General features: G+C 52.2%; 10 protein-coding genes across 10 annotated transcripts; 3 read left to right on the top strand and 7 right to left on the bottom strand.

The window, feature by feature from the left end:
• Nucleotides 1–206: 206 nt before the first annotated feature.
• SNOG_13879 (hypothetical protein) lies at nucleotides 207–1,293 on the top strand (the record flags this gene model as incomplete). The annotated part of the gene is made up of 2 exons (XM_001804028.1): nucleotides 207–335; nucleotides 427–1,293. The coding sequence occupies 2 exons, from the start codon at nucleotides 207–209 to the stop codon at nucleotides 1,291–1,293; spliced, it is 996 nt and encodes a 331-aa protein (XP_001804080.1).
• Nucleotides 1,294–1,340: 47 nt separating this feature from the next.
• On the bottom strand, nucleotides 1,341–2,013 carry SNOG_13878 (hypothetical protein; the record flags this gene model as incomplete). Its single annotated transcript, XM_001804027.1, has 2 exons — nucleotides 1,341–1,496; nucleotides 1,552–2,013. 2 exons carry the CDS (start codon nucleotides 2,011–2,013, stop codon nucleotides 1,341–1,343), a joined length of 618 nt encoding a protein of 205 aa, XP_001804079.1.
• A 448-nt stretch (nucleotides 2,014–2,461) lies between these two features.
• Nucleotides 2,462–3,721, bottom strand: SNOG_13877 (hypothetical protein; the record flags this gene model as incomplete). The annotated part of the gene is made up of 1 exon (XM_001804026.1): nucleotides 2,462–3,721. One exon carries the CDS (start codon nucleotides 3,719–3,721, stop codon nucleotides 2,462–2,464), a length of 1,260 nt encoding a protein of 419 aa, XP_001804078.1.
• A 750-nt stretch (nucleotides 3,722–4,471) lies between these two features.
• On the bottom strand, nucleotides 4,472–5,518 carry SNOG_13876 (hypothetical protein; the record flags this gene model as incomplete). The annotated part of the gene is made up of 1 exon (XM_001804025.1): nucleotides 4,472–5,518. One exon carries the CDS (start codon nucleotides 5,516–5,518, stop codon nucleotides 4,472–4,474), a length of 1,047 nt encoding a protein of 348 aa, XP_001804077.1.
• A 351-nt stretch (nucleotides 5,519–5,869) lies between these two features.
• Nucleotides 5,870–7,258, top strand: SNOG_13875 (hypothetical protein; the record flags this gene model as incomplete). Its single annotated transcript, XM_001804024.1, has 1 exon — nucleotides 5,870–7,258. One exon carries the CDS (start codon nucleotides 5,870–5,872, stop codon nucleotides 7,256–7,258), a length of 1,389 nt encoding a protein of 462 aa, XP_001804076.1.
• Nucleotides 7,259–7,417: 159 nt separating this feature from the next.
• On the bottom strand, nucleotides 7,418–8,925 carry SNOG_13874 (hypothetical protein; the record flags this gene model as incomplete). Its single annotated transcript, XM_001804023.1, has 4 exons — nucleotides 7,418–7,944; nucleotides 7,994–8,608; nucleotides 8,689–8,826; nucleotides 8,901–8,925. The coding sequence occupies 4 exons, from the start codon at nucleotides 8,923–8,925 to the stop codon at nucleotides 7,418–7,420; spliced, it is 1,305 nt and encodes a 434-aa protein (XP_001804075.1).
• A 734-nt stretch (nucleotides 8,926–9,659) lies between these two features.
• SNOG_13873 (hypothetical protein) lies at nucleotides 9,660–12,945 on the bottom strand (the record flags this gene model as incomplete). Its single annotated transcript, XM_001804022.1, has 5 exons — nucleotides 9,660–10,704; nucleotides 10,759–11,646; nucleotides 12,073–12,518; nucleotides 12,569–12,585; nucleotides 12,636–12,945. The coding sequence occupies 5 exons, from the start codon at nucleotides 12,943–12,945 to the stop codon at nucleotides 9,660–9,662; spliced, it is 2,706 nt and encodes a 901-aa protein (XP_001804074.1).
• Nucleotides 12,946–14,487: 1,542 nt separating this feature from the next.
• On the bottom strand, nucleotides 14,488–17,098 carry SNOG_13872 (hypothetical protein; the record flags this gene model as incomplete). The annotated part of the gene is made up of 8 exons (XM_001804020.1): nucleotides 14,488–14,698; nucleotides 14,744–15,054; nucleotides 15,102–15,241; nucleotides 15,287–15,783; nucleotides 15,955–16,028; nucleotides 16,086–16,164; nucleotides 16,659–16,761; nucleotides 17,035–17,098. 8 exons carry the CDS (start codon nucleotides 17,096–17,098, stop codon nucleotides 14,488–14,490), a joined length of 1,479 nt encoding a protein of 492 aa, XP_001804072.1.
• SNOG_20153 (hypothetical protein) lies at nucleotides 16,330–16,530 on the bottom strand (the record flags this gene model as incomplete). The annotated part of the gene is made up of 1 exon (XM_001804021.1): nucleotides 16,330–16,530. One exon carries the CDS (start codon nucleotides 16,528–16,530, stop codon nucleotides 16,330–16,332), a length of 201 nt encoding a protein of 66 aa, XP_001804073.1.
• Nucleotides 17,099–17,704: 606 nt separating the features above from the next.
• On the top strand, nucleotides 17,705–20,236 carry SNOG_13871 (hypothetical protein; the record flags this gene model as incomplete). Its single annotated transcript, XM_001804019.1, has 1 exon — nucleotides 17,705–20,236. The coding sequence occupies one exon, from the start codon at nucleotides 17,705–17,707 to the stop codon at nucleotides 20,198–20,200; it is 2,496 nt and encodes an 831-aa protein (XP_001804071.1). The 3' UTR covers nucleotides 20,201–20,236.
• Nucleotides 20,237–22,403: the final 2,167 nt, after the last annotated feature.

Genomic DNA, 22,403 nt, shown 5'->3' with positions numbered 1-22,403 from the left:
AGTGCATGCGCTATTGTAGAGATGAATGATCGTTCAATTAGTGATATCTATCCTATCACACTCAGGATTGGAGGAGCAATGGCAACTTTTATCTCGTGATCCACGTGGCAAAAGCATCGACAGTTTCGCTATCGGTGAATAGGAACGCGATGAGAAGAGTACCCGCGGCATGCAGTTCCGCAAATAGGGCAGAGGTGGTGTCAAAAATGGGAGAGCCAAACGAGAAATGCGAACTGTGCACATGCTTGTTCGCGTCCAAGATCGCACGTGGCCGCACACCCAATCAGGTCGACCTCGGATTGCCTCGGTTGCGGCCAAATAAACAGACTGAACAAGTAATGCTTGCGAATGTCACTTTGCATATCTATACCATTCAAGACTTCACAAACGTCTGCCAAACTCTACATTCTTGAACATCAGATCTAGATAGTCATGGAGCCCTCTATCGCAACGTCTCCGAAAATCCCCACCAAACCGCTCTCAGACTTCCAGAAAATCGGCCACAACACTTACGTGTGGACATCACCAACGTACCTGTCTCACAGCCAAGAGAAACCGCCGCTCATTCTGATATTTGCCTGGAACTCCGCTGCCGCTAAGCACATAACCAAATACACGACTTCGTACCAAATGCTCTTCAACAATTCCCAGATTTTGCTTGTGCGTTGTTTCACACGAGACATGTTTAGGAGAACGAAAGAATATGCCCCTCTGCTCAAGCCTGCAATGGATTTGTTGAACGAGCACGTGAAGAGTGGCGGCGAGGTGCTTGTGCACAGTTTCAGTAACGGGGGTGGTTCGCAAGTGAATGAGTTTGCGAAGGCGTGGAAGGCACAGTACGCAATGGTGATGCCCATGCGACTCCAAATCCTTGACTCGTCACCTACCAAAGGACCCTGGATGAAGTCGCATGCGGCAATTTCGGCGTCGCTGCCAAAGGATGTGTTTTGGACATGGTTCGGAGGCATTCTTGTCCATTTACTGCTTATCTGTACTTTTGTTGTATGGACTGCAAAGCGAAAAGAGAACAAGATGGTCATCTTGTGTCGAGAGCTGAACGATACAGCCATCTTTGATAAGACTGTACCCAGGGTCTATCTGTATAGTCGTGCAGACCAGATGGTTGGATTTGAGGAGGTGGAAGAGCATGCCGACATTGCTGAATCGAAAGGCTGGGATGTTCAGAGGGTGGTATTTGAGAAAAGTCCACACTGTGGGCATATACGCGAGGACGAAGCAAAATACTGGGCAGCGATCATGGAGGCTTGGAAGAGAGTGTCACGCGAAGTATGAACGAAAGCGTTTGTTTGCGTTCCCAAATAATTCTACATGGTTGGAGCCTATAGTCGAGCCGCTACTAAAGAAAGGTAAATGTTCCATAACAGCCCACAGAAGCTGAGGAAGATCATACGCTTTTCGACTGGAAAGTATGTCGTGGAGAAGAAGTTGGCAATCGGCCAGACTTTGTATGAATCGACAATAAGCCCGATGAGCTCCTACAATCGCCATTAGCAACCGCGATCGTGCAATTGAATGGTGTGACCAACTTACGTTACGGAAGTCTTGAATGATCAATGCCATTGTCTTGTGTTTGAGAAGACCCATCAGGATGAGGAACATGGACTGGTTCAACAGGGCGCCCATGGTGATGCAGTCAGTGAACCATTTCCTGAAAATGTTCCACCAGTCCCTGACCCTAACATCCTCCTCTATCATTTTCTTGTCTTCGCCGTCCTCTTTTAAGAGAATGCCCTTTTCCTCCTCGCCAGCCTCAAGAAGTCGCTGTCGCTTCGCTGTTTTCCAGCCCGGGAAGGCACGCTCCAAAAAGCATTGCCAATGGTAATTAATGGGTGCCGTAAGGGCTACCATAAAGGCGAACTGGAAGAAGAGAACTCGGTCGAATACGAAGGGTTTCGACTCATTCCACGCTTTGAGTCGTTGTGCGATGACGTTGGAGCAGGAATCGATGGCGAGGGCAGACAGGCAGGCCACGGCGATTGGCGGAAGCTTCATCGTTGAAGGTACTCTGAAGCGCACCTGTGTTGGTGCGTATGACGAGATGCGATCGTGGGGTAGGCAAGGTCGTTGAGGCAGGAATGCTAGGATCGCTGTAGCCACGTTGTAAGCACGAACGAGGTTGCGGACGACAGCTCAAGCGGGCTCTGGGTTCGAAGGGCTACATGTGCGGAGGAACAAAGCAGATGACATGTGTTGCTCTAACATTACGATCAGCATCGGGCGTGCCGTTGACATCTCCACATCTCTTGGTGTTGCTGACGGGCGCATCTCGGTGGACGTTTGTGTCGGATAGATTACTCGAATAAATAGTATGACTAAGCACAGCATATGCTAAGATGCCGTGATATTCTCGCATTTCCTACAGCTTCTATGGCAAGATCACTTCCGCGCTGTTCTATTTTTCTTCTCCAGAATTCGATATGTGAACCATACCGTGTTTCCATCACTTCTTGCCCACGAATCGATCCCTGTCCGCCATCACGCCTCTTGCCATTTCTAACTGCTCGTCCGTCTGTACCACAAAGGTCTTATACCTCGCACCGTGCTTACTTATGTCTGTTACAATTCCCTCCATATGCTTGCCATTCTCGGCCTCGTCAATCTCGAAGCCTAGACACTGCACGCTCTTGACAACAGCGGCTCTTAATCTGTCGCCTTTCTCACCGATGCCACCAGCGAAGACTAGAGCATCGACTTTGCCATCAAGCTTGGTGAAGTAAGGCGCAACGTAGTTTGAGATGCGGTCAACGAACAAGTCAAAGGCCAGCTGAGCCTCGCGACGATCTGATGATGAGATTTTGCCAAAGTCTGTCGTCCCAGTCAGGCTCTTCCACCCCGAATTCTTGTTGAGAATCTCCTCAGCTTGCGTAATGTGCAACTTTTCACTAGAGCTTCTGCTCGGTTTTCCGGCCTTATGGGTGAAGTGAAACATCAAGCTGGGGTCGATGCTGCCGGATCGTGTTGCGCCAGGCAAACCTGCCAGAGGTGTAAGGCCCATGGATGTGTCGTGCGATTTGCCATTCATGACGCAACATGCTGAGGCGCCAGACCCAAGATGCAAGGCCACAATGTTCAATTCCTCCTTCGGTTTCTCAAGATACGTTGATACGGCGTGTACGATGAAGCTATAGCTGATGCCGTGGAATCCGTATTTGCGGAGTTTGTTCTTCTGAGCAATACTCTGGTCTATTGGGTATGTGCAGATGTAGTCTGGTATGGTGTTGTGAAACGAGGAGTCAAAGTACGCTATGTTCTTAGCACGCGGCAATATATCGGCGACCGCGCGGACGATAGTGAGAGCTGGGCCATTGTGTAAAGGTGCTAGGTCCGAGAGCTCCTCTATATGATGGTATGTTTCTCGGTCGATGATCTGCGACTTCGGGTAGTCACCACCATGGACAACGCGATGGCAAGTGAACTGTATGTCATCCTTGTGGTTCAGTTCGGACAAGCCTTCGTCGTCGGTAAGATGTTTGAGAATATAGCGGAACGCGTCTTCTTGGGTTTGGATGTTTTCCAACTCCTTCCCCTGGATCTTCTCGTCTCCGCGAGTGTACTTGAATTTTGCTGGCGGTGCGGTAAGCCCTTCAATTACCGCCTCCGCTAGTTGGGTCGGAACCTGCGAGTTGTCCGTAGTCGTCCTGTAAACGGATATCTTCACACTGGAAGAACCAGCGTTGATAGAGAGAATGATTTCTGACATTGTGAACGGTTTGTTGTATGGCTTGAAATAGAACGATAGTCTTTGTGGTCCGGGGGACTCTATGCGAATCAGTTACGCACGGGGTACGAAAATGACGTTGCAGTTTATTGCGTATGGTCTCTTGGAAGCTCCAATCCGTAGCTGATGGAACAATTTATGATGTTGGTATAATTTGTCAATACATGTCGTCAAATCGTCGAAGAATCGGAAGTCGCGGAGCTCTAAAGAGATTCTCTGCTACTACCATGACCTAGTACGTCATATGCGCATCAAGCCTACAACACCATCGCAACAAGTTGGTCCAGCATGCCCTACAGTTTCGAGCATACTCAGCTTTTCTTTTCCTAAGTGCGATTGACTTTGTACCCATTCACGCGTTTAGAATAATGACGTCATCGCCCCTACTCTTACTGGTAGGTGCAGTTGAAGTTACCAACCAGCTTGCGACAGCTACCTTTAGTCGATTCAGGCGGCCGCAAGAAGATAGGGACATGGATGTTATATAAGCATGCGTGCAACAGTCGCATTTGGCCTTGGCCACAGCTCTTAGTACGAGGGAGAACCATCCATGACGGACACACAAGACTGCGAGGAGGGCCATGGGGGGTATACATAAAGCAGGAGGGGAACAAATCCCAAAGCAAGCTTCGTCGGCTGCAGATGAGGATTATAGCACATAACAGGCAGTTGAGTGTCAACCGAGTGGGACTGCTTTCTGCGGACGCCGGACCGTCGATGGGTTCGAATAGTTCAGGCCTCTCCCACGGCGCCCCAGTAGCCCGGCCTCTGCGCCTTCGGGACCGTCATCTTGAAATGTAGATCATCTTCGTCCTCACCACTACCAATTACGTCGTCATCTTGGTCTAAGTTGTACTCTTCATCGTCGCTGCCGTGGCGGTATTTCTTCTGGTATAGATCCCGGTCGTACTCATCATCCTCGTCTAGCTCGTCCTCGGGGTAGTCGTTGGCATAGTAGTCTTCAGCATTCTCGTCCTCGTCGTCGGTATCGAACTCTTTATCGCTTTCGTCGTCGCCATTCCACCAGTCCTCGTCTTCTTCGCCGATGACCAGAAAGCCGACGGTGCCTGTGGGCTCGGGAAGCTTGCCGTCTGCATCTGGGACAAGGGCCTCGCGGACGTAGGTGTCGTAGACGTATTCTTCCGTGTCAATGTCCATGGCGTCACCATGGTTGTCGTCCTGGGCAGCAAGCTCGGCTGCCTTCTCCGGGTGTCGCTGGGCAAAGCGCTGGGCGGGCGGCTTGGGCTTGTGTTTCGAGGGCGACGGCAGTGGTATGAAGAGATTGTCTTCCTTCTCCACCTGCTTGGACAGGGCCTCGAGCTCGCGGACATCCTGTGCGGTCGGTTCCGTGGCGCGCGCCTTCTGGGCAGCGGCCGACTTGGCTGTGGGATGCAGCGCGCTGCCTGCGCCTGGCCGCTTCTGCGCTCGAGACGGTTCTTTTGGCGGGCCATCTGGGGTAGGTGCATGCAGGTGGGCGGCCCGGGCGGCGTTGTGGCCCTGTGTTCTTGTTTTGGCTTCGGCAAACACGCGCTTGCCCTGGGCTTTGGCCGTGGCATCGAGATGGAAGCGTCGCTCGACTGTCGGCGTCGGCGGTTCCGGTGCCGGCGGCTGCTGGGGAGTGTCGTTCGGCTTGGTGAGACGGCGGAAGACGAAGCCAGGGGCCTTGGGGAGCAGCTGGCTGCGCTGTTTCTTGACGCTTGGCTCGAGGTAGAGTGCATCGACGGGCGCGTCGTTGCGCTTCCTCTTCACCGAGAGCGTCTGCGGGGGGTTCTGGGACATGGTGGAGGCAAGGCGCGATCCGATGCTGTGTGCTGCATCGACGGTCTACAGTCTACAGTCTACAGTACAGCAGACGGTAAATATTGCATCGCTGAGGGGTCACCGCGGAGGTGGGGGGACACACCTGGGCCATCCCACGCTCCACTCGACTAACTTGGCGCGCCCAGAGGCCTCTCCGACGCGACCGGCGTGCCAGCATCACCTGCGCAGTGGCAGTGCGCACGACTGACGATGAGCTCGTCTGCTTAGTCCGTCCTGAAGTATGTCTGCCTGTCTTCGACCTTCCCCTCTCCACATCACCTCCGCACACCACACTCCGGACAAGCAAGCGCACAGATAGCCCGCCCCATCATGGACCCCATCATGGACCGCATCATGGACCGCCTACGCCGCGTCTTCAGCCTCGTGCACGACGTGCCCGAGCAGCAGTACCAACCACTCCAGCACGGCTCGGAGAATGTCCACGGCGAACCGCCAGAAGAGCCCGAGGGCCAGCGCTTCTCCTGGACCGACTACTCCGTGTTCCTGCTGCTGGGCGTGGCCATGCTGTGGGCATGGAACATGTTCCTCGCAGCAGCTCCGTACTTCGACCGTCGCTTTGAGTCGAGCCCCGACCTGAAGCGCAACTTCCAGTCCGGCATCCTCTCCGTATCCACCGTTGGCAATCTCGGCTCCATGATCGTCTTGACCAAGTTACAAGCTCACGCAAACTACCCAAAACGCATCACTGCATCGCTCGCCCTGAACGCCCTAGTCTTCACTCTCCTTGCCCTGTCCACTAAGATGTTTCTCTCCATATCCGCAGCCGCATACTTCGCCTTCCTCATGCTCATGGTTCTCAGTGCAAGTCTGGCCACGGGGCTATGCCAGAACGGCGTTTTCGCCTTCGTCGCCGGCTTTGGACGAGAAGAGTACACACAGGGTATCATGGCAGGCCAGGGCATCGCCGGCGTCTTGCCCGCCGTCACGCAAATCATCTCCGTCCTGTCCGTGCCGGAGAAGAAGAAACAGCTTCACGGTGCACCCCAGGAATCCAGCACCTCTGCTTTCTCCTACTTCTTAACCGCCACGGCAGTGTGCGTCTTGACCATTGTAGCTTTCTTCTACCTCCTCTCTCGGGTAAGTTCAAAGCAACGACTCCAACAAACACATCTCGAAGAGTCCACCGATCTCTCAGCATCAACTCAAAGTCTGCGTAAAAGCATCCCCTTGCGACGTTTATTCGGGAAGCTCTTTTGGCTCGCAGGCGCAGTCTTCACCACCTTTGCAGTGACCATGTTCTTCCCCGTCTTTACCAGTAAAATCACCAGCGTTCGGGACCCAGCAACCGCGCCTCGTATCTTCCGTCCTGCCGCTTATATCCCCCTGGGTTTCTTCTTCTGGAACCTCGGGGACTTGATTGGCCGCACTGGTCCAGCGCTACCTGCGTTGCGACTGACGCATCGGCCACGCTTGCTCTTCTTCTTGGCTATTGCACGTCTGGCTTTCATACCCCTGTACTTTCTCTGCAACATTGGTGGCAAAGGAGCATCCATCACTTCAGATTTCTTCTACCTTTTTGTCATACAGTTGTTCTTTGGTCTGACTAATGGCTACTTGGGAAGTAGTTGCATGATGGGCTTCGCTGAATATGTTGAGCACGAGGAACTCGAAGCTGCTGGTAGTTTCATGTCGCTTAGTCTTGTAGGAGGACTGGCAGCGGGCAGCTTTTTGAGCTTCGCTGCTGCTCAGGCAATTTAGCTAGGCAATGTCATTACATGCTTGCTCAAGAACAAGCTTTCCATACAGTTTCTAGAATAGTGCTGTCAAGACCGGGGTATCACAATAAATTCAAAACAATAATCCTCATCAAAATCATCATCCTCTTGCTCTTGCTCTCGCTCTTGCTTTCTCTCCAACCTACGACGCACCAACGCTCGCCATGCTGCTCTTCCGCGCTTGCGCACCAGGTCCAGGAAGTTGGCCCGGTAGTATCTGCCTAGGACCACCCGCACTTCCAAGACCACTCATGACGCTGGGCCGTCGGCTACTCGCTCCGCCGTCAAGTCCAGCGCTCAGTGGAAATCCAGCGCTTTGCGGGAACTGTTCGTTCGTCGCGCTCATCGGACCGCCGCTGCCCATGCCGCCCATTCCAAACATGCCCAGGGCAAGTCCACGGCTGGCGCTCACGCCATCTGTGCCAACGCCCATGCCCGAATAGAGAGTACCGCCCCCGCCCGGCGGTGCGCCCAGCGCCGAACGAATCATGCCCTTCATGCGGATGTACTGGTACTTTGATCGCTGGGAGACGTGCGTGTATGTTGCGAGCGGACGGGGACGGTGACGTGCTAGGGCGGCCATGATGCTGTCCTTTTCTTCGTCCGAGTCGACGGCGCCAGAAGGCTCGAGGTCTTCTGGGAGTGGGGCGTTGGCGTCGATAGCAGCACCTGTTTTGCGTTAATAAAATGTGCTTTAAATATGGGTCTGGGAACTCACGTTGTTGTTTTGCTTGGTTCTTCTTCTGGTACTGTGCAAGCAGCATGTCGTATGGCAGACTGCGGCCAGGCACAGCTCGCTTCAGACCCATACTGTGGCTCTTGCATGTCAAGCTTCTCGCACAGTATCCACCGTTTGGCAGCGGCACACCACACTGCCTCTCAACATCGACAGGCCCCTTAGGCTTTGCACCCTTGGCTTTGGGCTCGTCCTTCTTCTTTTTCTTCGCATTCGGCCCCTTCTCCGCGCCATCCTCAATCTTCCTTTTCTTGCCCTTCTTTGCGCCCTCGCCGTCGATACCCGTGCCTTTGATAGCTGACTTGCGCGCACCAATACCGCCTTCGTCGTCTTCTCCCTTCTCTTTGCGGAGAGCTGCATCTTTGGCTTCCTTGGCTTCTTTCTTCTTCTTAAGCTTCTCCTGCTTCTTGTTTAGACACTCGCGTATGTGAGAAGCAGAGGATGTGCGCAAGACTGGCCGGCGGCAGTGCTTGCACTGCACCGTGTCGACTTTGTCGTCCAGCGGGCGGCCATTCGGAAAGCCAGCAATGGTCTTCTCTTCGAGAGGATTGACGGTGGGCGAGGCCGCGCTCGGTGCAGGCGCTTTGTTGTCGGCGTCTGGATTTGCATGTTAGGTCTGGGTTTCGTGGTCGCATTGATCCACGCTCCAGTGCATAACGCGTGTTGTGGGGGCATACTAATAGTTTCGCTCTCTTTCCAGTTGCCAGCTATTGACGGCTTAGGCACTGGCTTCTTGATCTTCAACGTGATCTTCTTCTTGTCTGTGTTCAATGTGTCTTTGACTGCGCTTGTGTCCAAGAGCCCTGACTTGGAAGCTGCGGCAGCTGGAGTCGCTGAAGCACATTAGCTTGCTGCGGAGGAGGGGTGATGCGTTGCGGAGGGAGCGCACCCTTTCGCGCGCCGTTAGCGGCCATCCTGGTCGCTCCGACGTGCTTCGCCGGCGATGTTACTGGGCGTATAGAGTACTTGGGGCGTGATACAGCGGATGCAGGCGTCGGTCCGGCTCGTGCTGATGCGATATGATGGTTGCGATGCGCATCTTGCCTGGCTGATGATGGCCCCCGGGTCTCCTTGACCATGAGATTATGTAAGCCATGGCTTGGCAGGCCATCACCCATCAAGTTGACGGGATATATAGCTGTGGCGGTCCGCTTGAAGATCGCTACAAAGGCCATCGATTCCTGTCAATACCCGAGGATTTGGTTATCTGTCAGCAAAACAAACGGTTGCAACTTCACGCACACGACCGAAATGCCAACAAATTAAGTCCATCTGTACAGACGGGCCACAAAGGAGGCACAAACACATGGTAAATCATACTGTCTACTTTTTGCTGCCGAATACACACTGTTTGAAGCGCTGAACACAAACGTTCAGCTCCATGAAGCTAGCCTTGGCTAGGACTGTTCGTAATCACTAGGAACAGCTGACGATGTCCGATGATAACCAAGAACACACAACACCGCTTGCCCCATCTCTAATGCAGTGCTCCATCCAGTGATGCTTCCAACACGCCAAACTCCAGGGTGATGCGAGGTATATTTGCTGCTGTGGCTATGCTGTGGTATCAAAACTCCGTAAAATAGCCAGAACAAATGTCGTAAAATCATGGCGAAACCTATGTCTCGCGTTGGATGTCTTGTTGACGCTAACGCTTGGCTTTGGCCTTTGCAGCCTTGACAGGCTTTGCCTTGCCCTTCTTCGGAGGTTCATATTCTTCAGAATGGTTGTAGCCGTTCTCCTCTCGCATGATGCTGTTGGTCCAGAGTAGACAGCGGTCCTTGATCGTCTCCTTCTCGACGTAGGTTTTGTTTCGAGTCGATATGCGAGTGTTACTCTCATCGTCTTCTTCTTCGACCTTGTCCGGTTCTGACAAATGCTTCTTCATGATCAGCATGTATTCGGCAATCCTGTCTTTGAATATCTGAAGTTCCTTGCGAAGTGCCCGCTCACGCACGCCTCGCTCATCTAACCAGGCCAGAAGCTTGTCGATGTCCTCAGGATCGTCATAGTATGCCCACTGAGTCGAATTGGTAAGATGGGTGTCGCCTTCTTCCTTCTTTTTGCGTTGAGGAATATCAAACCCGAACCTTTGCCTATCTTGCGATACAGCAGGCTCGTCTAGAACAGGCTGAAGCTCGTACTCGTCAGGACCTTGTACCCAGATGCGACCATTAGCATAGCCGTACTCGGCAGTTGAGCTGTTTGGTACTCCTCCGAAAGGCATGCCGTTATGTTCGAACCAATAGTACTTGTTGAGGAAGCGGTCCTTGCCAAGCACCTTGCTTCGATGCACTAGAGTCTCCCGGAGGTCGTCGTCGAGCTCATTGATATTGGCCTCGCACTCTCTGAGTTCGTCTTTCTTCTTCTCTATGGAGTCGAGTAATTTTTCCCATTCTTTCTGCTTCTTGGTCTTCTCAGCTTCTTGCTTTGCCTTTTTCGCCTTCTCTTTCCGTGCTTCCTCGGCAGCAGCCTTGCGTTTGTTCTTGTTGCTCTGCCGAAGCCTGGACTTGGTGGCCGCATGCAGCTCTGAACCGTCGCCATCTGCATCGGTAGTGTCCTTGGCGTCCGAAGCGATACTTGTCATGGACATGTCGACATCTTCGTTCTCCTTGGTCTCAGTTGGTGAAGCTGGAGTGTTGGCAGGCAGGTGGATCTTTCGTTCGAGATCCAGCTTGAATAGTTCATCGGCTCTGGAGTCAGATTAGAATTTTCATACGTTCACAATGTTGTGGTATGTGACTCACAATTCCTTTCGCTTTCTCTGAAAGTCAATCTTTTCTTTGCGCAAGCGCGTCATCTCCTGAGCGGCCGCAATGAGCTGGTCACGGAAAGCTTCCGTAGCGACTGTCAGCCTGAGAATGAGATCCAATGCTGAGATCCGAAGATTTACGTCAAGATGTAAGTAGTTGTGAGCGATGGTGTCCATGGTGGGTTCATCATCGGCCGGTACCAATCGAGCAAGGATTTCTTCGCAAGCCTCTTTCTGAATGGGGTCAAAAGATAGTCGGTACAAGAGCGCCACAACGATGGATTGCCATCCGCCATCTCGAAAGTTGCGCAATTTACACTGTTCCACCCAGTTGAATCCCTCAAGAAACTTCTCTGCACTATGGGTTTCTTTGGGGGGCTCAGGCGTGGGTGTACGTGGCTTCACGAGTTGTTGGGCCTCGGACTTCCTCAAGCTACTCCGCGTCGTCCGCACCGGTGGTTCCGGCTCTGGCGTGGCTTCTTTGCTTGAGTCCTCCTCGTCCGACTCCTCCAATTCAGCCATCTTGGGTAGATGTGTCTGGAGCTTCCCAGAGCCATTGATGATCTGCTTGAGTATTGAACAGTGAACTTCGACAAATAGCTCGCAATCAATTTCTTCATCAGCAAAGCGCATAGCATCCACAAAATCGTCGAATGTGAATGAGTCGAGCATGTATACAGTATCATGGACGTTTAGGGTTTCCCATGCACATAGAAGGGGGCCAAGACTCTTCATCTTAATCCCAGTTTTCTTCTCATCTGCAGGTTCTTCAACACCATCAGGCACGTCGTCAGAAAAGAACTTGAGAGTCGGCCGCATTGGCATGGTTCGTGGTTGCCTAATTTCCAGATCTTCCATCGGATACTTGACAGGCTCGAGTAGCCTGGTAGGCTGCGGCACTTGCTGAGGTTGTGGGAAATTTGAAGTGCGTGGACCCTGGTTGTGTGGAAAGCTCGTCTGGAAATGTGGGTGCTGCTGTATTGGCATCGGATGTTGTTGTTGTGAATGTTGATTCTGCAACATGAACTGAGGCGGGACAGCGTTGAATTGTGGAGGGAAGACGGGTGGTAGAGGAGGAGGTCCAGTGTTGTAGTGGGGTGGTTGGATATTATGACTGAAGTGTGGGGGCGGACCACAAGGCACACGCATGTGCGGAGGTATCAGAGACGCAGGTCTATGGTCCTGGTAGTACTGCTGTGGCGGATTTGCGGAAAAATTGACGAATGCGGCTTGACCGTGGCCAGGAGGCAGCTGTGGTCTGTCCCCATTCATATGAGGCTGATGCCCGTTAACTGCATGGTGCGTGTACGTCTGCTGCATCGGCGGGCTGGCACCGTTCTGGACGTTACCATTTGCGGCCCTCCGCCGAGCAAGGATCGCTTCTCTGGTTTGATTGTCCGGCATGACAGTTGGAATACCGTAGCGTTTTGCCAAGTGTTCAAGCACCATCCACGGGTCCCCAACGTACTCGCCCCTTCTGGTAGAATCACGCAAATATTGCTTGAAAATGATCTTGGAGTAGAAGCTCTTGTCTCGCTGGATCTCAGAGGCCCTGTACTTGACAACCTTCTCATCGGTGTCGTCCAGCGTGACTTCGTACGAGTAGGAGCGGACCGAGTCGTCCATTGACTGTGTAGTAGCGAACATATTGTGCAAACGGCTGGTGTCGGTCATGGCAGTAATCCGACCGTATCGTCGCGCGTTGTCGCCTTCGATGGAGACTCGATCGCCAACCATGAATTGCTCTCTAAAATACTGAGTACTTGTCAGTATGCAACACTAAATAACGGCTACTCGCAGCTTACATCGAACACATCATTCACTGTAGATGATTAGTAGTGGTCTCGGTCGGGCAAATGAATGTGGACGTACCCAAATCATCCATGCGGGATGTGGTGTCGAACTGGACATATTCGAGGATACGAGACCTCAAGGCCTCGGGGAGAATGCTGTTAATCTCTTTTGATGCCTCCGACTGCGGCGTTGTTACGATAAGACTGCCCTTTTCGAGCACTGGTGTGGAGCGTACCTCACTCTCTTTGGCCTCGAAGAAGGTAAACCCAGTATGTCCGGTCGATTCGCATGTGAATTTCTTCTGCGATGCATTAGTCGGGTAATCTTGTAGTTGGGGGGGGGGTAAGCTGAAGTACGTGCCTGTTCGTAAAAGTCTCGCCTTTTTCATATTAGCTTTACTTTGACACTTTTGACGTCACTTCATGTTGCGCACCTATTGAGAAACTTCTCGTAGTCGATGAAGACTTCTCCGGTTTCGTCAATCACCCAGACCTATACCACTATCTTAGTGTTTGGCTTTCAAGCTGTTCTAATGTTTGTGGCTTACCTCGGTATTATCATCGATAAATTTTGGGATAGGCTCGAACTTCACCGGCTTGCGCTTGTAGAGCACCTAATAAAGTCAGTATATTGCCCGGACGACTGCGGCACGCGTCGTACCATCTTGCTCTGAACTCTAGCTCATGTGAAGCTTGCTCAAGTATCGTCACAGGGCTTGCGCGTCGCAAACTTTCGGGAGAGTCGCGATGTGGTGGACGCGTCGCTGGGTCCTATCGCAGCCCAGTCCACGACCAAGTGTTGGGGCAACAGCCCCTCCGCAAGGCAGCTGAAGCCTTGGGGAGCTATATCACGTTCTGGAGAAGGTCTCCAGAAAAGTGGTCGCACCTGTCGGAGGTCCGAGTAGCGTTCCGAGACGCGTCTGATTGTTCCGAGAGCGCGTTGGTTCGAGTCGCAGATGAGCGCGTCGTGGGTGAGGGTGCGTTGATGGAGGAGGTAGCCGAGACGTAGCAGAGAGACGAGGGGGGGAGGCTCAATGGCAAGAGAGAAATGGAGTGTAGAGGTAGAGCGCCAAGGACATGCTAAGGCCTCTTAGGGTAAGGATCTCAGAGCACCCCTTCAATACACGCTTATATTTTGCACGTCGCTGCAATTGCATCATCAACGTGTTTGGGCTCGTTGTGATCGTTGGCGAGAGTATGTTCTGACTGCGCAACATGTGCATCAGATAAAATTCACGTGCGACCAGTGTAGCGGCATGATATTGGAGTGAACGTGATGTGCTCATGCCAGAGTTCCCAATCAAGCCCTTCGGCAGCCCGACCCACTTACTCAGTCACCTCCAAGAGCCCCACTAAGTCAAGTCTTGCAATACTATCAGTCGATAGAAGTAAAAGCCTATATCGATAGTGAAATCAAGACACACCGTCTTCACATGTGACATAACTTACACGATGAAATCTTCTTGAACGCACGAAAGACACCATGTCTTTGTCACCAGCCTTGAAGCGGTACGCAGTGCTCTGCTGGTATGATTGAACAACGTTGGCTCTTCCAAGGTTTGGTTCTCTCAAGGCTGTCCAGCTTCATATGTGAAAATGCATGAACTGCATTGCGTCTGATAGTCAGACCCCACAAGAATGAGCAGCGCTCGTACCTGACATCGTCCCTGTCGATGATAGTGTTCCTTCAGCATTTGCGTAGACTTGACACTCGGACGTATGCATAATAGGGCAGTCATGTGAGATCTATGCGCATACAGCTGAATCTGACGAGAATTTGCTGTTCATATCAAAGGTGATTCCACGACAGCTAATCGTACTTGAAATGAGATAGATTACACATTGATCAGATTCGTAAGAAGACATGTCCCTTGACAAGTGGCGTAATATGTGCTTGGTTAATTCATGTAGGCCAGATATTGATATTTCATTTATGAGTCAAAGTACACGAACAAGAAGCCAACCCAGCTGCCTACTACGCCAATAGCGGAATAGGAGCTTGTAAACATGAGTGGCAAGAACTCCAAACGAGAACCGAAGATCAGACCATGAACAAGTGAGCAATATGCTATCAACGGTATAGAAAGGGCAATGTATATGAATGAAAAGCGGTCGAGTAGGAATATGCGAGGTTGCGGTGAGCTGTTTCTTGTTAGCTATTAAACGCTTCAAGAAAGAAGCACGTACGGTGGAGCGAGGCGATCGAAGGCAAGCAGGAACAGTACGAGCCAAAAGATTGTATACACAGTTTTAATGGGGAATTCTGCGGCGGTGAACAGGAGTGGGAACAAGGAGACATGCCCTGCAACGGCCAGTGGTCGAAAAGCCCCGAAAAACCTGCGATCATGTAGTGCAATGAGACTGAATGGAATGATCACGAGAAGGATAGCCTTTTCATGAACATGCCAACCGAATAGGAAGGAAGCATATCCACAGAGTGTCACAGCGCCGACAAATGCTTCCCAGGTTGGCTTGTAAAGCAGTCGGAGTAACACAGGCTGTACGGATTAGCGTTAGCGATATTAAGCACCGAAGAACCACCTACGATTTGCGCACCAAGAGTCAAGAGGAAGCAAGTGAGAGGTACCACGTCAGGAAGTACCGCGAAGGACGTATCACCGACCAGTCCTCGAGTGACACTATTGACTGCCTCGGGATCGATCTTCAGTCCCAGACGAGGGGCGACTGTTTAGGTCAGCATGGCCATGTGAGAACATGCGCGACTATTACCATAGATGAGAACACGATCCACGAAGGAGTACATTGCCCACACATTGGGCGCCCAATATGCGTGACAGAGCCCCCGTGAGAAAGGGAAAAGACGACGAAACACTTGCTCAGTTTGGCCCCAAGCGGCGAAGGGACCGAAGGCACCGGCGAAAATGGCAACGATACCTGTACCCAGTTTAATGCAGTTGAAAAATTGTATGTTGAAGAAGGGAAAGGACTGTCGTTGCCCCAAGCAATATGCGCGGAGTAGGTAGACAAAATATGCCGGTGCCAGGTACAAATGAATGTGCTTGAAGCACAGGAGTATGGCAAAAAGAAGGCCAGACACTAGCAGTGTAGACTTGTTACGGGCAAGAACCATGGAGAGAACCAGAACCCCGTACATGAATCCATTGTACTGGAAGTGGATATGGTCAATGATCAGCAGCCCCGGTGATAGTAATACTGAAAGTGCTGCGGCATGTGCAGTAGTTTTCGACTTGGACGTCTTCACATAACTTCATCAGAGTTAGCTATGTGTAGACAGTGTTTCAGACTATGGGTAATACAGATGTAGGGCATAGACCAAGACTAGCTCGGTAACGATCACAGTCGTGCGTTGGAAGTAGACAGTCTGCCAGCTGTCATAGTCCAGCGCCTTCACCCTGAGCAGTGCAGGGTGGACATACGATGCGGCTTGGGACATGAGCCACTCGAAGTACGCGAAGAACGGGGGATAGTCCAGGGTCCATTCCGACGTTTTCTGAGATAAATATGAGCTTGTGTGTACTCATGCAAAAGACATGGCCAGGTTCCTCACTTCATAGTACCACTCCTTCACGGGTAGGGAATGGGTCAGGGCTAGCCAGTTGCGGTGTACCTCAAAATCGGTCGACTTGCTGCCGGAAACAGTCAGCATGCCAGCAGAAATACAATGAGAAAGCGTGCTTCGACATACTATGCAGGGAAGAGAAGGATCTTCAATGCCGTAGCGACTATTGCGCATTGCGCGATTGATGGAAAGAGTTCTGACATTATGGCATCGATGGCTGGATGCTGTATACCTAACGAGGTCGCAGGAAAGCACATCCAGCTGCAAAGGGTGAGAGGTCACGTGTCTGGTGGAATAAGCGAGATGCCAAGGCTTCCACGGTTGCGGCTAGAGCCTTCGCGATGCAGACACCGACAGAACCGTCAAGCGGCCGAAGAAACGTGGCCTGAATCTCGGAGCCAGTACAGTCGATGAGGCGACCGCCGTTGTTCATCCTGAAGCTGTGCTATGAAACCACGGCGGAATTCGCTGTACCACGCATAAGCAGCGTCCAATCCCAGGCCGACGGAGCTGGGAGAGTCACGTGAGGCGTTTGCGCGAGCCTCAGAAAAACGCGCGAACTAGGGACCTCTGGCCTTCTGGGTCAACCCGCCGGGACCACCTGGACCCTTTGCACCATCTGCCGAGCTGCTGGCTGGACTCAGACGAGGCGTTGGCGGGAAGTCTACAGTAGTCAGGCACGGTGCGAGCTGATGCAACTAGCCGCACAGTTGGCCATACAGTCGCACGAAGACGGCCAGCACGTCAGGCACAATCGCTGCAAGCAAACGGCGCCACAGTTTACGGGCGTCTATGAGGCCAGACAGCGGCTGCAGCTGACGGCGGGTGCTGGGTGTTTGTACGATTCAAGCTGCGGCGTCTAAAAACACTAGTCCGTCTTGGGACAGCCTCGCAAATTAGACTCTCCTGTGTCGATAGGAGTGCTAGCATTTCTCACCGACCTCTTCTCTTTCCACCTCGACATTCAGGTCGTGATCCCTTTTCTTCACCCTTCCGCTCATTTTCTATCCTTCTTATAGCCCCGAGGTCCTCGACAAAGCCTGCCTCTTTGCGCTGTCCATTGTTATTGTTCGCTCTTTACGTGCTCGCATCCTCAGACAAGCCACCAGGGTTTGCCTTTTTCAGCCCTCGAGCACGCTGCACCTAGTCGCGCCCCTCTACGACCATAATTAGAATACAACAGCTCTTCCCCAGGCCTGCCGTCGATACCGACAGACGTTGGACCCAGCCGTGATCATTTCGTTGGCCTGTTGTGTGTGCTGATTTGGACTGCTTGCAAGCGACCCAGCATCCGGGCTTCTTTGACCTTCAATTCGGTGCCGCCAAACCTGTATTAAGTACCATCCGCCCTTGTGCTCTTGGATGTATGTCCTGTTTTTCTATCTTGCCCCAGACGTGCTGTGACAGCAAGCTAAGACGACACAGATCATTCTACAAACTTTAATACGGTAGCTACCCTTTACAGCCCTTGCGACCCTCTTCATCTTCTGCCACATACTTTCAACGTCCGGTCCATTGAGTCCAGGACGCTATAATCTACCTTCACCACGGCTGTACTCTCTCAAAACCCGCGGGACAGCTTGAGCCTGCCTCCGCATCTTCTCGCCATGCAGCAGCACGACTCCGCCCCGAACGCCCCGAGCGGCCCCCGTCTCCAAACAAGCTTCCAGAGGCAGATTAATGGCGGCCACCACGGCTTCTCGCACGGTGCATTCGCGACAAACCAGCCAGGCTATGCCGACAGGCACCCTGAGCGCTCGAACAACATGTCTATCAACACCAACAGGCTCGCTCCCGGCGGCCACCAGAACGGTATGGAGATGCAGACACCTGGCACTGGCTACGACATGAACTTCACCCCTCTGCTTCCATCGCAGCTCCTTCTCGGTAGCCCATTCCAGCCTGGTTCCCCCTCCGCGTTTGCTTCCCCACAGTTCCAGAACTTTGCAAACTTCGCCCAGCAGAACCAGTCGCAGCAGCAAAACCACCAGTCGCAGCAGGTTGGTTCCCCATTGCAACAGCCTCTGTCACCACAGCTATACCAGAATCTCGTTTCGCCTACGAGCATGAACGGTGGTTTCTTTGGTGGCCCACAATCACCGACAGGAGGCTTCTCCGGCTATGGCGGTCAACTTGGCTCTTCAATGCCTATCGCGCCTGGTCTGGTGTCTGGTACTAGCAGGACTGTATACCTCGGCAACATTCCTCCTGAGACCTCCGCAGAGGAAATCCTCGGCCATGTCAGGAGTGGTCAGATCGAGTCTGTTAGGCTGCTCCCGGACAAGAACTGCGCCTTCATTTCTTTCCTCGACAGCAGCTCTGCTACCCATTTCCACTCGGACGCAATCTTGAAAAAGTTGTCCATCCGCGGCCAGGATATCAAGATCGGGTGGGGTAAGCCTTCTCAGGTGCCAACCTCAGTTGCACTGGCTGTCCAACAGTCAGGCGCGTCGCGCAACGTCTACCTCGGTAACCTACCAGAGGATGTCTCCGAGGATGAGCTGCGCGAGGATCTTAGCAAGTTCGGTCCCATCGACACGGTGAAAATCGTGCGCGAGAAGGCAATTGGATTCGTTCACTTCCTCTCGATAGGCAACGCCATCAAGGCTGTTGCACAACTGCCGCAAGAGCCCAAGTGGCAGGCCCCGAGACGTGTGTACTATGGCAAAGACCGATGTGCCTATGTGTCGAAGACCCAGCAGCAGAACGCTGCCCAGTATCTCGGTATTGCCCCAGGCTATGCTCATGTTCTTAACGGCGCCGACCGCGACATGATCTCCAATGCGCTCGCCCAGCAGTCTGTTGCCGCTGCTGCTGTTGCCACCTCGGCTGGTGGTGTCAACAATCTCGGCAACCGAACCGTCTATCTTGGAAACATTCATCCAGAGACTACGATTGAGGAGATCTGTAACGTTGTTCGTGGTGGTCTTCTTCACCACATACGATACATCCCCGATAAGCATATCTGCTTCGTGACCTTCATTGATCCCACTTCTGCAGCATCCTTCTACGCTCTCAGCAACTTACAGGGCTTGATGATCCACAACCGCCGGCTGAAAATTGGCTGGGGCAAGCATTCCGGTGCCCTACCTCCCGCAATTGCCCTTGCTGTCAGTGGTGGAGCTTCTCGCAATGTGTACATTGGTAACCTTGACGAGTCTTGGACTGAGGATCGTCTGAGGCAAGACTTCTCTGAATACGGCGAGATCGAGCTCGTGAACACTCTTCGCGAGAAGAGCTGTGCTTTTGTCAACTTCACCAACATCGCCAATGCTATCAAGGCTATTGAGGCCATCCGCGGTCGAGAGGAATACAAGCGTTTCAAGGTCAACTTTGGCAAGGACAGATGCGGTAACCCTCCTCGCCAGATGAACAACCAGCAACAGCAGAATCAACAAGCCGGTAGCGATGGTGTTCAGTCACCGTCCCCTATCAACGGTCTCCATCCTAACCGAGCAGGTGCATCAGTCTCGCCTACGGGATCTGGTGCACCCGGTTCTGGTAACAGCCAGAATGGACAATTTCCAGCTATGCAGGCCCCTGCTCCGGCCAACATCCTGAACAGTGGCAACAACAATCCGTTGATGATGTACCTTCAGGCTCAGCAACAGCAGCAGCATCAGCAACAAGCTGAGATGAGCATGCAACAACAACAACAACAGCAGCAGCAGCAGCAGCAGCAGAGCCAGCAGCAACAACAGTCATTCCAATCGCCACAAGCGGCTTTCTATGGCGCTGACCAGCTCAATCCCACTTCACAATCCCACCACTCGCACACTTCGCACAACAGCACCTCGAGCTTCAGCCTGATCAATGGTTCCTCCAGTGGCAATGGCTCTAGCGCGACTACGGTCGGAGGTCTTCTCGCTCCTTCAAACCTCAATGCACGTGCTCAGCACTCCCGCGCTGTCAGCTTGCCAGCCTTTACTCAAGGTCCCTTCAACCACTCTGTCCAATCAAGCCAGGGTGGTCAGCAAGGCTCTTTTGGTAGCCTGAGCTCTGGCATCGGTGGTTTCGGTAGCGGCAATGGTGGCTATGGTCTTGCCATTCAAGGTGACGGCGGCCTGCCTGGCTGGGCTGAGGAGGACGTTGTTGCCCAGTAACCGACACGTTGAAGAAAATCAGTATTCCACTTCATTGTGTTGATATTCACCCACTTTCGTTTTTCGATTTGGATATTGGGCGCGGGCGTTGTACGATCTGCTGGTCTTGAATAAATCTGTTGTAATTTGATCTTTCTCTTTTCGAAGTACCCGCCCTAATACTTCTGACCTTAACCGCCTTCTTTTATGTTCGATCTTTTCCTTTACAGGTGTTGTAGTTTTAGAGACCTTAGGGACATGTGAGGGACGGCGTGTTGGGATCAAGAATGGATGGGTTGGAAGTAGTAGGTACCTAAGTAGGCATGTGCGGAATGAACAGTCACTATATTAGTTGTTGTTTTCTTGTCGCTTGATCTTATCGAGTGTTCCTATATCTAAGCAAGGCGGTGACCGCAAACACGTACCTGTGTTAACCACATTACTATCGTACCAGTCTTCAAGGAAGCCCTACGTTTGTCGCACTTGCAGCTATTCCAAACTTTACAATTATCCCATTACACTCAAGGTACGTGCTATCGAACCAAGCACCACGATGACTCCCTACAACCGACTCGAGGTACCAAAGCTTTTCGCATCGCCATTGCCATGCAGCTGATTGCCTCGGGTTATTCCTATCGACAACACCGTTGCACCTTTGGATACCACAAACTACATTGTCCAATCAGCAATATACGTGCTAGACTTATACCAGCCCGGGTCTGACCCTACCAGGGAATTATCTTTATCGCTGTCAACATCACGATCGTAGCGGCGATGATGTATGTGGTTTAGCGATCGGTCGGCCAATATCGAGGCAGCAAGCATCTGCTGCAGAAGTAAAGGTTGGGCGTTGTGTGAAATGGGATGGTGTAGAGAGCCCGTCAGGCCAAGGGATGAGAATGAGTGGGACATGCGTAAGCAGCAGATGAGATCATGCATCGTATCGATGCCACATGCCGCCACTCACTGTGAAATGAAAGGTAATATTTGCAAATGGTGGCTACTGGTGTACGCTCAGCTCGCCCTCGATCCCACGCGATATCCACATGGCTGTCTTGCCTCGCCAAACTTTCGCGACTTGTCCTTCTGCATGCGCAACTCACACTCTGTGGCAGATATTGCGTCTTCACCCACACGCAGTGAGCCCCAGACCTTCATCGAGTTCAAGCCACAGCGTCGTCGCACACCATTCTCCGCGACTACTTCACCAAACCTGCCCCGAGCAAGAGTACCGACACAAACATGCCAAAAATCATCTTTCCCGAAGATGATGGATCGTCCGGAGTCACAATAGCTATTTGCCTCGCGACCATCATCTCCTTCACCGTCCTCACGATCACGATAATGCTCGTACTCATGTGCCACTGCACGAACAAGAGACGCAAGCAAGAGTAGAATGACAACAACGACGTTCAGGTCGAATTGTATGTGATGGAGGGACACTTCCCGAATCGCAAAATATCCGAGATCGGACGAGACGACAGAAGTGAAGTTGAGAGCCAGCAGAGGGGCACGAATGGAAAATCTTGAGAAGTGTGCGAGTGGAAGATGGGAGGCCGGACCACACAATATCGACGAAAATGGCACATGAGAGGTTGGGACGCTGGACGCAGTGCACAGCATCAACCATAACGAGAAAGGAAGACATGTCGAGGACGAGAGGAAGGAGAACGTAATACGAGATTTAAGCAAGAGCTCTAGAAAGACCTCTGTGCATAGGGATTCTACTGAGGGGAAACCTTTTGTAACAAATCGTGTATCTGCATTACAGCCCCCGCTGTAACGCAACGAAGTCACAAAATCTACTAAACACACACAGCTTGGTGATTTCTCATTCAGTACTGTCAACCCCTTCACAAATCAGCCTTTGGTAAGTATGAGCCAGCTCAACACGAGATGTGTATAGGTATTATGGGTAGACAAGAGCTCTCCTGCCTCTATTGGGAGTGATCGGCGTACGCGGCCATCGGTTTCATCGAAAGCTTTTCTACCAGCATAGCTTGCGTCCATGTCCCACGCACGAAATTCGGGCTAGCTCTTGTCCCACATATCCTCCTACAGTCCTACAGTACCTTCGAAGCACCAATACTGCCAACGACAAACCAGCTTTGTGATAAGCCTTGTCAGTTAATAAGACGGGAGTGTGCGATAGAGGACGACTTTCGTCCATCGAAAGGAGTTCGTGGTACCTACTACATCTTGTCAGCTACGACGGAAAGTGACC

This window comes from Parastagonospora nodorum (genome assembly GCF_000146915.1).
Source record: "Parastagonospora nodorum SN15 chromosome Unknown scaffold_28, whole genome shotgun sequence".
NCBI lineage: Eukaryota > Fungi > Ascomycota > Dothideomycetes > Pleosporales > Phaeosphaeriaceae > Parastagonospora > Parastagonospora nodorum.
This window is presented reverse-complemented; position numbering and strand designations above follow the sequence as displayed.